At 45.2% G+C, this 15464-nt stretch overlaps 1 protein-coding gene across 4 annotated transcripts in view; it reads left to right on the top strand.

Moving 5' to 3' along the window:
- Window positions 1-8934, top strand: part of LOC125127210 (general transcription factor II-I repeat domain-containing protein 2) — a 54525-nt gene extending 45591 nt beyond the window's left edge. For 3 of the 4 annotated variants that reach the window (XM_047779909.1, XM_047779908.1, XM_047779907.1), the window contains 5 exons: window positions 1258-1335; window positions 2191-2274; window positions 3468-3651; window positions 3983-4011; window positions 7126-8934. In XM_047779909.1, the coding sequence (XP_047635865.1) occupies window positions 1258-1335; window positions 2191-2274; window positions 3468-3651; window positions 3983-4011; window positions 7126-8729 (1979 nt within the window). In that variant the 3' untranslated portion in view covers window positions 8730-8934. Of the gene's footprint in view, window positions 1-1257; window positions 1336-2190; window positions 2275-3328; window positions 3440-3467; window positions 3652-3982; window positions 4012-7125 lie in introns of those variants that run through there. The other variant, XM_047779910.1, reaches the window with a different exon arrangement.
- Window positions 8935-15464: the final 6530 nt, after the last annotated feature.

Genomic DNA, 15464 nt, shown 5'->3' with positions numbered 1-15464 from the left:
AATTAGCCCGGGGTCAAGGTGGAGCCAGACTGTGCCGGTCCAGGAAGGAAAGAATGAAACAGAGAATGGGGTGGGGGGGGGGGCGGGTACGTACTGTTAAGGTACAGATACGTATCCTTAACCCCTGTGCCACAAGGGAACGTCCCAGGTCTTGCTCTTTAGTTCATTTTATTTTTTTGGCTTTTTGAGCTGAACCTGTAGCAGGATGCAAGTTCCCAGGCCAGGGGTTTAATCGGAGCTGTAGCCACTGGCCTACATCACAGCCACAGCAACGCCAGATCCGAGCTGCGTCTGTGACCTACACCACAGCTCACGGCAACACCGGATCCTTAATTCACTGAGCGAGGCCAGGGATCGAACCTGCATGCTCATGGATACTAGCTGGATCTGTTTCCCCCACACCCGCCACAACAGGAATTACGGTCTTGCTCTTTAGATGCAAACTCCCATTCACAGAACACACGGGCTGAACTTTGAGTCCCTCAACAAGGACTCAACAGGCTCATTTACATATTTCACATGGAATTTAAGTGAGCATTGTGTCCATCATTTGACCAGAAATTGTGATAACGTCAGCTGTGCTTTTCCTATTTAACCCTGTTTGAGCCTTTCCTTGACTGTTCAATCACTTATGGGATCTCTGCTTCTAAAGTGTCCTCACGGACACATTTGTATGTCTTAGTCCTCCCTCCTCTTTAAACTGAGAGTAACAACAAAGGAAACACATATACAGTGTCTTTTGAGAGCCACACCCAGGCATATGGAGGTTCCCAGGCTAGGGGTCCAATCAAGCTACAGTGCCTGCCTACACCACAGCCACAGCAATGCAGGATCTGAGCCACATCTGCGACCCAACACCACAGCTCACGGCAACACCAGATCCTTAACCACTAAGTGAGGCCAGGGATCGAACCTCAACCCCAGGGTTCCTAGCCGGATTTGTTAACCACTGAACCACAACGGGAACTCCCCAAGGAAATACATTTTTAACCCTTTTTTCTAAATCAAATTAGACTGAAATATCAAGGGCTATGAGCAAAATTAAAGCCACGGTGCCCTTTCCCTTTTGAGAGTGACATCAAACTGCAGAGACCCAAATATCAATTAGTGCCAAGCTAGATCGTTATTCTATAGCTGCATGTTCCCTGAAGCTTTAAAACTTCAGTCTGGCCTTCTCATCAAAGTGGTGCTTTGATATTTTTAGAGGAGACATAGCCTAATTTCCCATAAGGTCTAAATTTCAATTTCTCTTTTAAGGAAACACCAATTCATCCACTCTTACCAATTCTGCAGTGGGTGTTGAAGATCTTAACATTGTCCAGGTGACAGTCCCAGGTATGGAATTCTCTCTGGCTTTATCGTCATTTAGATTATCGTTTGCATTTTGTTATATTTTAACCATCTTGTGACATGGGTTAGTCTCTTGGAGCTATTTTTATGCTAAGTTCACCCTGTCAACTAAAGAAGACAATTCAGGAATATAAGATATGCTGCCAATGGCCGCCCACCAGATATCTTGCTATATCAGACATTGTTAATCAGATATATTGCTTCTCACAGCTGTGCTACCTCTGAATTGGAACTGGCCCCAAAGGTCAATTGTGTCTGTTCTCCATCAGTTAATTCTTTTCTGAATACATGTATGTAAACTATATCTGAGAGAGAGAAAGAATCTAAGAGCATAGATCCCACAGAGAAGGAACCTTAAGAGCTGAGATAGGGAAGGGAGGGTCTCATTTCATGATGTACTGTTTTATGTTTCTTTAATTTTGAACCACGTAATGGCTTTAGTTCTTCAACACTGAATAGAATAAACATTTTAAGTAGTAAAAAAATTTCCCCTCTAGTCCTAGTACATCCTATTCCTTTTACTTGCCATATTGCACTGGCTCGTATCTCTATTAGAATGCTAAAGAGTACAGGCGAGAGTGGACACCCTTATCTTGCATGATATTGAAGAAGTTCCCTGATGTAGTATGTTTTGTATTTACACAGAATCATAACTTGGAAAATTCTCTGTCATCTATAATGCCTTAAATTTATGAATTTCTAAAAATGCTGAATTATGGCTGAAAGTAAACTGAATATAACGTGCATTCTTATGCGCTAACAGGCATTTCCTCCAATAGCTTTTCCTGAGGGTAAATACATGAATAAATCTGGTTGCTTGTTTTTTAAATTATTTTTTAGATAACGAGAAGGAAAAATTATCAAGCATTGAAAAAATAAAACAACTAAGAGAACAGGTCAATGACCTCTTCAGCCGAAAATTTGGTATGTTTGTATATTTTTACATATCCCAATTTTATATATTTGAAAGATTTTTTTTCGAATTGATTGCTTTAAGAAATTGATCTTCTGTGAGGGCGCTCTGATCAAAATTAGTGTGTATTTTTACTAAGGAAGAGCTTTTACATGGAGACGCTAATTACATAATAATAATAGCTATCTCAGAGTTCCCGTCGTGGCGCAGTGGTTAACGAATCCGACTAGGAACCATGAGGTTGCAGGTTCGGTCCCTGCCCTTGCTCAGTGGGTTAACGATCCGGCGTTGCCGTGAGCTGTGGTGTAGGTTGCAGACGTGGCTCGGATCCCGCGTTGCTATGGCTCTGGCGTAGGCCGGTGGCTACAGCTCCGATTCGACCCCTAGCCTGGGAACCTCCATATGCCGAGGGAGCAGCCCAAGAAATAGCAACAAAAACAACAACAACAACAAAAAGACAAAAGACAAAAAAAAATAATAATAGCTATCTCCAGCAAATAATTATGTTGTATACCCCAAACTAATAAAATGTTACATGTCACCTATATCTCAATTGAAAATAAATTTAAAATATTTAAAAAATAATAATAGCTATCTCTGACTTACTGACCTCTCACTATGGCTGAGTGTTGTTTTTAGTGTGTGACGTGATTCACCCTTTAATCCTCACAAAAACATTTTCAGTAGATACTATGATCATTTATTTTATTATCTTTTCTTTTCTATTCTAGTCTAGTCTAGTCTAACGGGGACAACTGTGGCATGTGAAGTTCCCAGGCTAGGGGTCAAATCAGACCTGCAGCTGCCAGCCTACACCACAGCCACCACGACTCAGGATCCAATCCACCTCTGTGACCTACACCACAGCTAGCGACAATGCCGAATCCTTAACCTACTGAGCAAGGCCAGGGATCAAACCCACATCCTCATGGATACTACTCAGGTTCTTAACCCACCGAGCCACAACGGGAACTCCAATAACCCCTTTTAATGAGGAAAGAAACGGAATCTGCTGTACTACCCGGTACCAGTTTTAAAATCAATAAAATTATTCGTATTTCCTAGCATCACTGAAAAATAAAGTGCTCAGCCATGTTGTCACTTGATGTGCGTGATTTTAAAATCTTGACATTAAAGATGACGCACGGTTTGGGAAGAGCAAGCGACGGACTCAGCCAGTTTTATACGGTCTGCCTCATCACAGGTGAGGCGATTGGAGTGGATTTCCCTGTGAAGGTTCCCTACCGGAAAATCACCTTCAACCCCGGCTGTGTGGTCATTGATGGCATGCCCCCGGGGGTGGTGTTCAAAGCCCCCGGCTACCTGGAAATCAGCTCCATGCGGAGGATCCTGGATGCCGCAGAATTTATCAAATTCACAGTCATCAGGCACGTGAGCGTTCCCGGCTTGGTCAGGACAATGACCTCCAGATTGTCACTTGCCCGAGGTGGGCAAGCCAGGGGGCACAGGGATTCCCACCCCAGGAGGCAGGCATCCAAGGTCCCTGCAGTCAGCCGCTGTGTCACACCGCCTGCCATCCTCAGTTCACCGTATCCTGCTTTGGGAGCCTGTGTCCGTGCTCCTGTTTCTTGGCGATGGTGGGCAGCCTGTCTTAGTTTAGCCTAATGTTGATGCTCCCAAAAGTTTGTCAAATAGAGCTAAAGGGACAAGAGAGGAAAAGTGACTTTGTTGCCCTCACCAATGTCTCTTTCTCTTCAGACCACTTCCGGGACTCGAGCTCAGCAATGGTGAGTATCCTGGAGGCGAGAAGAGGGTGCCAGCCCCGCTGGGCGGCCGGTGTGAGCCGTCTCACCAGACACTCACCTCGAGGTCTTTGCTTCCTGAGCCTTGGGTCTCAGTGCAAAGCACGGCACTTGTGTTTTTCCTGCCTCCTCTTCTTTTTTTCTCCCTTTCTTTTTTTAGGGCATATGGAAGTTCCCAGGCTAGAGGTCGAATCAGAGCTGCCGCATCTGCAACCTACGCCACAGCTTGTGGCAACACCAGATCCTTAACCCACTGAGCAAGGCCAAGGATGCAACCTGCATCCTCAAGGACCTTGGTAGGGTCCTTAACCTGCTGAGTCACAACAAGAACTCCCTTTCCTGCTGCTGCTGCTGCAGCTTTTTTTTTTTTTTTTTTCTTTGTCTTTTTAGGGCCACACCTGCAGCATAGGGAGGTTCCCAGGCTAGGGGTCAAATCAGAGCTGTAGCCGCTGGCCTACACCACAGCCGCAGCAACACCAGATCCGAACCGTGTCTGCGACCTACACCAAAGCTCACAGCAATGCTGTCAGGCTCATTCCCATGACGGGAACCTCCCTTTCCTGCTTCTTAGAAAGCCCTTTAATTCTGTTGTTTGAGTTTTCTTAGCCAGGCTTTTTCTCCTCGTATAACAGTGCGATGGAGCTTGCTGTGTGTAATGATACAGCAAAGTCTCATTCAACAGCCCTTTATGGCTGAGGCTGTATCATAATACTGAACAATTACTCTCTGCCTCAGCTGGCCCATAGTAGCTGCCTGGCCACCCCAGTCCCCGCCTCAAGATCTCCCACCCCTCACCTCCCCACAGTTCAGAACCAACAGGGGTACCGCCTGGCACAGCAGGGCTCCCAGAACCCCCTCCAGTGCTGAGGTTGACTTCTGTTCTGATGGAGCAATACATCCCAGCCACTCTGCTGGTTAAAGAATTTTAATGTCTCCCCTAGAGTCTTTGCAAGCAAGTCAAAATCCTGTTGGGTATCAAAGCAGAAGATGTAACCAACAAGGACTTCCTGTATAGCACAGGGAACTACTCAGTATCTTACGATAATCTATAATGGAAAAGAATCTAATAAAGAATATAGGAGGTCCCGTCGTGGCGCAGTGGTCAACGAATCCGACTAGGAACCATGAGGTTGCGGGTTCGGTCCCTGCCCTTGCTCAGTGGGTTAACGATCCGGCGTTGCCGTGAGCTGTCATGTAGGTTGCAGACGCGGCTCGGAACCTGCGTCGCTGTGGCTGTGGTGTAGGCCGGTGGCTACAGCTCCGATTGGACCCCTAGCCTGGGAACCTCCATATGCCTCGGGAGCGGCCCAAGCAAAAAAAAAAAAAAAGAATATATATATATATATATATATATATATAAACTGAATCATTTTGCCGTACACCTGAAACTAACACAACACTGCAAACCAAATATATTGCAATTAAAAAAAAAGTTTTTAAAGTACCTCTAGCGCTCACTTCGGTAACATATTTACTGAGAAGAAGTACCTCCTGGAGTTCCCTTGGGGTGCCAGTGGGTTAAGGATCCAGCATTGTCACCACAGTGGCTTGGGTCACTGCTGTGGCTCAGGTTTGATCCCTGGCCTGGGAACTTCCACATGCCTTGGTCAAAGCCAAAAAAAAAAAAGTTAAGAAAAAAGGTACCTCTAGAAAGAAAAAAAAAGCAGACGATGTAGAGATGGTCCCAAGATTTTGAGTCACTAGAGAACCTCATTTAAACATTGGAAACTAAAGCGTTCTTTTAAAATGCACAATTATTATTCCTAAACTCATCTGGTTGCCAAATGGCTTTTTACATTTTTAATAGCTTTATTATGGCATAATTTACATACCATACTATTTACTTGTGTAAACTCTACACAATCCCATGATTTTTAGTAAATATATGGAGTTTTGCAACTATCACCATGATCTATTACCAGAAATTTCCATTATCCCCCCAACAGGGTCCTCCTACCCATTTTCAGTCTTTGCCCATCCCCAGCCCTAACCCCAGGCAACCACTAAATTGGCTTCTGTCTGTGCCTACATTTTCTCAAAGTGAATTTTTATACCTCTGTTCCCTTGAAGTCAAGCTCACCTGCATCGTGGGCAGTTTCTTTCCATTTAGACCAGGTTGTATGAGGTTCTGTGGCTCTCATCAGTGTCTTTCAGGGCTCACAGCAGGTAAATCATGTGCCCTCTGTGCTCAAACCCTGCTGTTATTTCAAAGTTCTCTTGAAAATCAAATAAAAAAAGGATATGTTAAAATGCAGATAGGCTTTCAAATCACTCCTATTTAAACCAGGTGGAGCAAACATAGCCACTTGCTGAACCTCACCAAAGATGTCTCATCTACTTTTAAAAAGGGGACTGAGGAGTTCCAGCTGTGGCATCACCAGATCAGAGCCTCTGGAGCACTAGGGTGCAGGTTCAATCCCCAGCCTGGCACAGTGGGTTAAGGATCCGGCATTGCCACAAGCTGTGGCTTAGGTCACAACTGCTGCTCCGATCTGATCCCGTGGCAGGGGAACCCTGTATACTGCATGGCCACAAAAAAATGAAAAATAAATTTTAAAAATTAAAAAAAAATAAGAATCAGAATTGAAACCAATGTTGGAAAACCAGGGACTTTTTCATAAAAAATTCATTTCCGAGTTTACTTTAGAAACCTGAAGATCTGGCCAGGAAGGGGCACGTTCCCTCTGGCAGCAGTTTGCTGCCCCTGGGTGTCCTGCTTCCCTCTCTGGAGGGCGGTTCACTCTCCAGGTAACCACTAACCATACCCCCGCACCCCCGCCACCCACATTTTCCCTTGCATTTGTCATCCTGCTCTTACTGGTGGTTTTCTTTTTTCTTTCTTTTTCTTTGCCTCCCCGCGGCATATGGAGTTCCCGGGGCCAGGGATCAGATCGGAGCCACCACTGCGACCCACGCTGCAGCTGTGGCCACGCCGGATCGTTAACCCACTGTCCGGGGCCGGGGAATCGAACCTGCGTCCCAGGGCTCCCAAGACACCGCCCGATCCTGTTGCGCCAGAGCGGGGACTCCTGGCTGATGTTTTTTCTAATCCTTTAGACAAACGTGAACTCTTTCTTGTCTCCCTGTCTCTATCGAAAGTGGGCAAGAGAAAGATAGACCAAGAGGGCCGGGTCTTTCAAGAAAAGTGGGAGCGAGCCTATTTCTTCGTGGAAGTGCAGAACATCCCTACGTGTCTGATATGCAAACAGAGCATGTCGGTGTCCAAGGAATACAACCTGCGACGCCACTATCAAACCAACCACAGCAAGCACTACGACCAGTACACCGAGCGCATGCGCGACGAGAAGCTCCGCGAGCTCAAGAAGGGGCTCAGAAAGTACCTCTTAGGGTCCTCGGACCTGGTGAGTCCCGAGCGAAAACCAGGCTTGGCCAACGTGAGTCCCAGGGAAAAAGCTGCCGTCCAGCCTGTAGAAGATGTGGCCGGGAACTTATGGGAGAAGTTACGTGAGAAGATCAGATCCTTTGTGGCCTATTCCATCGCCATCGACGAGATCACAGACATCAATAACACCACCCAGCTGGCCATATTCATCCGAGGCGTCGATGAGAATTTCGACGTCTCCGAAGAGCTTTTGGACACGGTGCCCATGACCGGCACAAAGTCTGCGAATGAGATCTTTCTGCGTGTGGAGAAAAGTCTTAAAAAGTTTAATATCGACTGGGCGAAACTGGTAAGCGTGGCCTCCACCGGCACCCCCGCCATGGTCGATGCCAACGACGGGCTTGTCACAAAACTGAAGTCCAAGGTGGCGACGGTTTGCAAGGGCTCCGACCTGAAGTCCGTCTGTTGCATTATTCACCCGGAATCGCTCTGCGCTCAGAAGCTGAAGATGGACCACATCATGAGCGTGGTCGTCAACGCCGTGAACTGGATCTGCTCCCGCGGACTGAACCACCGTGAGTTCACGACTTTGCTCTACGAGCTGGACAGCCAGTACGGCAGCCTTCTCTACTACACCGAGATCAAGTGGCTCAGCCGAGGGCTGGTGCTGAAGAGGTTCTTCGAATCGCTGGAAGAAATCGATTCCTTCATGTCCTCCAGAGGCAAGCCCCTGCCTCAGCTGAGCTCTGCGGATTGGATCAAAGACTTGGCCTTCCTGGTGGACATGACCATGCATCTGAACACGCTGAACCTCTCGCTCCAAGGGCACTCCCAAATCGTGACGCAGATGTACGACCTGATTCGGGCCTTTCTGGCCAAGCTGTGCCTCTGGGAAACTCATCTGGCCAGGAATAACCTGGCGCACTTTCCCACCCTGAAATCGGTGTCCAGAAATGAAAGCGACGGCCTCAACTATATCCCCAACATTGTGGCGCTCAAGGCCGAGTTCCAGAAAAGGCTGTCCGATTTCAAACTCTACGAAAGGGAACTGACCCTGTTCAGCTCCCCCTTCTCCGTGAAGATCGAGAGCGTTCAGGAAGCGCTGCAGATGGAGGTGATTGACCTGCAGTGCAACACGGTCCTGAAAACCAAATACGACAAGGTCGGAATACCGGAGTTCTACAAATACCTCTGGAGCAGCTACCCCAAGTACAGAACCCACTGCGCCAAGATCCTGTCCATGTTTGGCAGCACCTACGTCTGCGAGCAGCTCTTCTCCATCATGAAACTGAGTAAGACGGAATACTGCTCCCAGTTAAAGGACTCCCGGTGGGATTCCGTCCTCCACATCGCCACGTGACCTCGCCCCGGCAGGGTGCCCGGGCCCCGGAAGCCTAGACGCCGCTAGGGCCGCAGGTTGTCAGATGAGCAAATGAGTTCTTACATTTTTCTGGCGTTCCGTTTTTTCCACCTTGACTGGGAAATACCATTTGCGGTATCAGACCTGTTTGTATGACATTTTGTGCTTCCCCACGGCCCAGTAAAAATCAAGAAAGTTTCTCGTATTTCTGGTCGTTGAGTCTTCTTATGCGTGCCCTCTTTCCCTCTTGGCACTGGGACTGCATCCTGAGGTTTAAATCAATCCACAGAAATGGGGGGCCCATGCGCCCCGAGGGTGTATGTACGCGCGCATTTATCCCTCCGCCGTGTGCGTCGCAGCCGGAGGGACCGCACGTGCTTCCAAGTTGAAAGAAAATCACTTTAGAGACATCTTCCCGTCCCGTGGCGTCCGTGCATTTCCTGTCTGCGCCTCCACACGAATCCAAAAAGGTAGGACTTAAAATGGAAAATGCTCGGAGTTTCCTGGTGGCTTAGCAGTTAGAGATCTGGCATTGTCACTGCTGGGGCTTGGGGTCCGATCCCTGGCCCAGGAACTTCCGTCTGCTGTGGGTGCAGTCAAAAAAAAAAAAAAAAAAGGAAGGAAAATCTTCACAACAAATATAGGCTTTCAGGGGCTTTCAAAGATTAATGTAAGGATTGGAGGCTTTCTTTTAAACTTTATTTTGAAATAATTTCAAATGTATAGAAAAGGTGCAGAAATGAAAATAGCATGTAGAAGACTTACTGCCCTTTGGCCAGACTCTCATATTATTACATTTTGGCCCTGTTTATCATTTGTTTGCTCTCCCCTCACCCCATGTGTAAGTGTGTGTGTGTAAATGAATGTCTATGACTATCTATAATTTGTGTATAAATGTGTGTGCATAGTTTTTTTTCCTGAGCCTTTTGAGGGAAAGTTACATACCTCTTTTATCCCTGGATTTTCAAGAGCGTATTTTCTAAGAAGGAGGATTTTCTTCTACATAACCATGATATGGCGAAAAGCAAATACAGTTAAGGGCCCAGTGATTTTTCTCAAGGCTCTCTTAACCCTTCGATGGTCAAAGAATTCTCTTGAGAGGCACCTGTCCCAGTGCATCCTTCTCTTACCTCTAAGCCACCAGCCTTGTCCAGCCTCACACGCTGCTTCCCACACAGGAAAAGAAGCTCTCCAGGCCACCCATGGCCTTCAGGAAAAGCTGCATCTTTTACAAGATTTTTTTTTCCCTTTTTGGCCATCCTGTAGCACATGGAGCTCCCAGGCCAGGGATCAAATCCGAGCCATAGTCGTAACCTAAGCGACACTTCGGCAACGCTGGATCCTTAACCCACTGAGTGAGGCCAGGGATTGATCCTGCATCCCGATGCTCCCAAGACACCGCCAATCCCATCACGCCACACCAGGAACTCCCTTTTACAACATTTGCAGCTCCAGTGTGTACCCTAGTGTCTTCGCATTTGGAGAAAGGACTTGGAGGCAGTGGGCTGGCCGCAGAGCTGGGGGGCAGCAAGGAGCTGTTCATCAGGGAATAATTGCTTTCTGGTACAACCTCTGAACCGGGCAGGGTCTTGGTGAATCATCAGAGGTGCCCCCTCCCTGTAGCTAAATCACAGTTCTCTGTGTGTGTGAGAAACTGACTATTGTTCTTCACTGAATATTTACAGCTGTTAGCCAAGACTGCCCCTGTTTCTCTGGGAGTAAAAACTGGGTAGATGACCAACTTCCTGTGCCTACTCCGTGCCTTAACAATGGCCCCAGGACTGCTATTTTCAACTGAATCTAGAAAGATCAATTATATTCTCCTGTTTATATCTGCCAGTTTCTTTTTTTCTTTTCTTTCTTTCTTCTTTTTTTTTTTTTTTTTTTTTTTGTTACGCCTGCAGCATGGGAAAGTTCCTGAGCCAGGGATAGAACCCATGCCACAGCAGTAACAATGCCAGATCCTTAACCTGCTGAGCTGCCAGGGAACTCCACTTATTTTCCAGGGTTTTTTGGAGTGTTTTTAGTTTTTATAATGATTTATATTTTTTCCATTATAGCTGGTTTACAGTGTTCTGTTATTTTCCATGTTTTTTTTAAGTTTTTATCCAGGAGTTCCTGTCGTGGCTCAGAGGAAACGAATCTGACTAGGATCCATGAGGACTAGGGCTCAATCCCTGGCCTTGCTCAGTGGATTAAGGATGTGGCGTTGCCGTGAGCTGTGGTGTAGGTCGCAGACGTGGATGGGATCTGACTTTGCTGTAGCTGTGGCCCAGGCTGGCAGCTACAGCTCTGATTCAGCCGCTAGCTTAAGAGCCTCCATATGCTGAAGGGCAGCCCCAAAAAGACAAAAAAATAAAATTAAAAACGTTTTTATCCAATTTATTTAAACTAAGCCAAATAAATAACAGTTCACCCGTTTCTCCCACCCTTTCCCAACCCCTGCCTCTTGCAACTGCCAATCTACTCTCTGTATTTAGGAGCTTGGTTATTTTTTAGTTTTTATTTTTTAAGATTCCACATATAAGAGACAGAGTACAGTATTTGTCTTTCTCTGGCTTATTTCACTTAGCATACTGCCCTCAAAGTTCATCCATTGTGTTATAAGGGGCAAGATTTTATTCTTTTCAGGGCTAAATAATATTCCACTGTATATTTATGCCATTTTTTGTTTGTTTTGGGGGGTTTTGTTTTTGTTTTTGTTTTTTGCTCTTTAGGGCCATACCCACAGCATATGGAGATTCCCAGGCTGGGGTCCAAACGGAGCTACAGCTGCTGGCCTGTACCACAGCCACAACAATGCAGGATCCAGGTGTGTCTGCACCCCACAATGCAGTTCATGGCAATGCCAGATCCCCTGGCCCACTGAGCGAGGCCCAGGATCAAACCCACGTCCTCATGGATGCTAGTTGGATTCGTTTTCACTGAGCCACAACAGGAACTCCCTATGCCATAATTTCTTCGCCCATACATCTGTTGATGGATGCTTAAGTCGTTTCCATACGTTTACTGTTGTAAATGATGCTTCAGGGAACATGAGGGGAAGATGATCTTTTCAAATTGGTGTTTTCGCTTTCTTCAGGTAATAGCCAGCGTCGAACTGCTGCATCATATGGTAGTTCTAGTTTTAATTTTTTGAGGCATCTCCAGACTGTTTTCCATGGTGGCTGCACCAATTTACATTCCCACCAACAGTGTGGGAGGGTCCCCCTTTCTCCACATCGTTGTCAATACTTGTGCTTTCTTGCCTTTTTGATAATAGCTATATAACAGGTATGAGGTGGTATCTCATCAAGGTTTTGATTTGCATTTCCCTGCATGAACGATGTTCAGCATCTTTTCACGTATGAGTTGGTCATCTCTCTGTCTGCTTCGGAAAAATGTCTGTTCAGTTCATCGATTTTTAATTGGGTTGCTTGGGGGTTTTCTGAATATCGAGTTACATGAGTTCTTCAGATATTTTGGCTATTAGCCCCTTATCCGATACATGCTTTGTGGTTATTTTCTCCCATTCAATAGGCTGCCTTTTCATCTTATTGTTTCATCTTGCTGTGCACAAGTTTTTTGGTTTGATGTAGTCCCACTTGTTTATTTTTGTTTTTGTTGTTTTTGCTTTTGGTGTAGATTCAGAACATCAATCGCCAAGACCCATGTATGTTTTCTTCTAGAAGTTTTATGGTTTCAGGTCTTACAGTCAAGTCTTAATCCGTGTGTGCGTGCGTGTGCATGCGCGTGTGAGCGCACATGTGTATGGTATAAGATAGTGGTCCAGTTTCACTCTTTTCCATGTGGCTGTCCAGTTTCCCAGGCATCATTTATTGAAAACTGTTCTTTCCTCATTATATATCCTTGGCCCCTTTGTTGTAAATTAACTGACCATGTATGTGGGGGTTTATTTCTGGGCTCTCTGTTCTGTTCCATTGCATCTGTTTTAATGCCAATATCATACTGTTTTAATTACTGTACTTTGTAGCATAGTTTGAGATTGGGGCATGTGATGCCTCCAGCTTTATTCCTTTTTCTCAGGATGGCTGTGGCTCTTTGGGGTCTTTAGTGGTTCCATACAAATTTCAGGATTGTTTGATCTATTTCTGTGACAAATCCCATTAGAATTTTGATAGGGATGGCACTGAATCTGTATATTGCTTTGGGTAGTATGGCCATTTTAACAAGATACTTCTCTTTCAGTTTCTTTCATTAATGTCTCATCGTTTTCAGTATACAATTCTTTCACCTGCTTGGTTAAATTTATTCTAGGTATTTTCTTGTTTTGATGCAATTGTAAACGGCATTGTCTTCTGATAGTTTCTCTTTCTTACAGTTGGTTGTAACTGTCAAGGAACAAGAGATGTTTGTGCAACTGATTTTGTCTCCTCCAACTTGAATACATTTGTTTATTAGGATTAAGAGGGTTTTTGGAGTGGGGGGTTACACCCATGGCAGGTGAAAGTTCCAGGGCTAGGAATCAAACCCATGCCACAGCAGTGGCGCAACACTGGATCCTTAACTCCAGTACTAAGAGTTTGTGATAGAGTCTTTAGAGTTTTCTATATATGTCATGTCATCTTCTTCCTTCTTTTTTTTTTTTGTCTTTTTGCTTTTTCTAGGGTCGCACCCATGGCATATGAAGGTTCCCAGGCTAGGGGTCTATTCAGAGCTGTAGCCGCCAGCCTGCACCACAGCTCATGGCAATGCCGGCTCATTAACCCGCTGAGCGAGGTCAGGGATCGAACCGGCAACCTTATGATTCCTAGTCGGATGCGTTAACCACTGAGCCATGACGGGAACTCCTCTTCTTCCTTTCTAATTTGGATGTCCTTGATTGCCTTTCTCTCCCCCCGCCCCAAATTCTCTGGCTAAGACTACTGATACTATGTTGAACAAAAGTGGTGTGAGAGCAGGCATCCTAGTCTTGCTCCTAATCTTAGAGGAAAAGCTTTTAACTTGTCACCATTGAATACGACATGAGTTATGGGCTTGTCACATAAGGCCTTTACTGTGTCGTGGTAAGTTCCCTCTATGCTCACTTTGTTGCCGGTTTTTATCATAAATGAGTGCTGCATTTTGTCACATACTTTTTCGGCATCTATTGAGCTGATCATATGTTTTTATCCTTCAGTTGGTTAATATAGTGTATCGTTGATTCGTTTGTGGATGTTGAACCATCAACTGCATCCCTGGGATAAATCCCACTTGATCATGGTGTGTAATCCTTTGAAGGTATTGTTGAACTCTGCTCATACTTTTTTTTTTTTTTGTCTTTTGTTGTTGTTGTTGTTGTTGCTATTTCTTGGGCCGCTCTCACGGCATATGGAGGTTCCCAGGCTAGGGGTTGAATCGGAGCTGTAGCCACCGGCCTACGCCAGAGCCACAGCAACGCGGGATCCGAGCCGCGTCTGCAACCTACACCACAGCTCACGGCAACGCCGGATCATTAACCCACTGAGCAAGGGCAGGGACCGAACCCGCAACCTCATGGTTCCTAGTCGGATTCGTTAACCACTGCGCCACGACGGGAACTCCCCTGTTTTTTTTTTGTTTTTTTTTTTTAAGATGTTTGCATCTATGTTCATCAGGAATACTGGCCTTAATTTTCTTTTTTCGTGGCATCCTTTCCTGGTCTTGCTATCACGGTATTGCTGGCCTCATAAAATGCGTTTGAAAGAGGTCCTCTCTCTTTGGTTTTTTGGAAGAGTTTGAGGTTCGTATTAATTCTTCTTTGAATAGTTGGTAGAATTCACCTGTAAGGATGTCTGGTCCTGGACTTTTGTTTGTGGGCGGTTTTTACATCACTGATTCAGTCTCCTTGCTCGTCATCGGTTTGTTCAGATTTTCTTTTTCATCATGATTCGGTGTTGGTAGGTTGTGTGTTTCTAGCAATTTATCCATTTCTTCTCGGTTGGCCAACTTATGCATTTTTTTTTCTAGTTTGGCATATAATTGTTTATAGCAATAATTTATAATCCTTTATACTTCTGTGGTATCAGTTATAACATCTCCTCTTTTATTCCTGATTTTATGTGAGTCCGCTCTCTTTTTTTCCTGGTGAGTCTAGCTAGAACTTTGTCGGTTTTCTTTATCTTTTCAAATAACCAGCTCTTAGTTTCCTTGACCTTTTCTGTTGTCTTTTCTATATTTATTTCTGGCCCAATTATTTTTGGGGTTTTTTTTTTTTTTGGTTTTTGTTTTGTTTGGGCTCTTTAGGGCTGCACCTGTGGCATATGGAAGTTCCCAGGCTAGAGGTCAGATGAGAGCTACAGCTGCCGGCCTACACCACAGCCACAGCAACACGGCATCGCCGACCCATTGAGCAAGGCCAGGGATCGAACCTGCATCCTCATGGACACTAGTCAGATTTGTTTCCACTGAGCCACGACAGGAACTCCTCTACTCTAATTTATGTTACTTCCTTTCTTCTGCTAACTTTGGGCTTCATTTGCTCTTCTAATTTCTTGGGGTGTAGATTTAGCTTGAGATTTTTCTTATTTAAGTAGGCATTTATTGCTATGAACTTTCAAGAACTACTTTGCATCTCATAAATTTTGATATGTTACATTTCCATTTTCATTTGTATCACAGCATTTTTTTAAATTTCTCTTTTGATTTCTTCTTTGGCCCATTGGTTGCTCATAATTTGTTTAATCTCCACATGTTTGTGAGTCTTTCTTCACGTAATTAATTTCTAGTTTCATACCATCATGGTGAAAAGAATGCTTGCTATGACTTCAAATCCTC

Source organism: Phacochoerus africanus, chromosome 5, assembly GCF_016906955.1.
Source record: "Phacochoerus africanus isolate WHEZ1 chromosome 5, ROS_Pafr_v1, whole genome shotgun sequence".
NCBI classification, from domain to species: Eukaryota; Metazoa; Chordata; class Mammalia; order Artiodactyla; family Suidae; genus Phacochoerus; species Phacochoerus africanus.
Note: the sequence above shows the minus strand (reverse complement) of the source record. Positions and strands in the feature narration are given on the sequence as shown.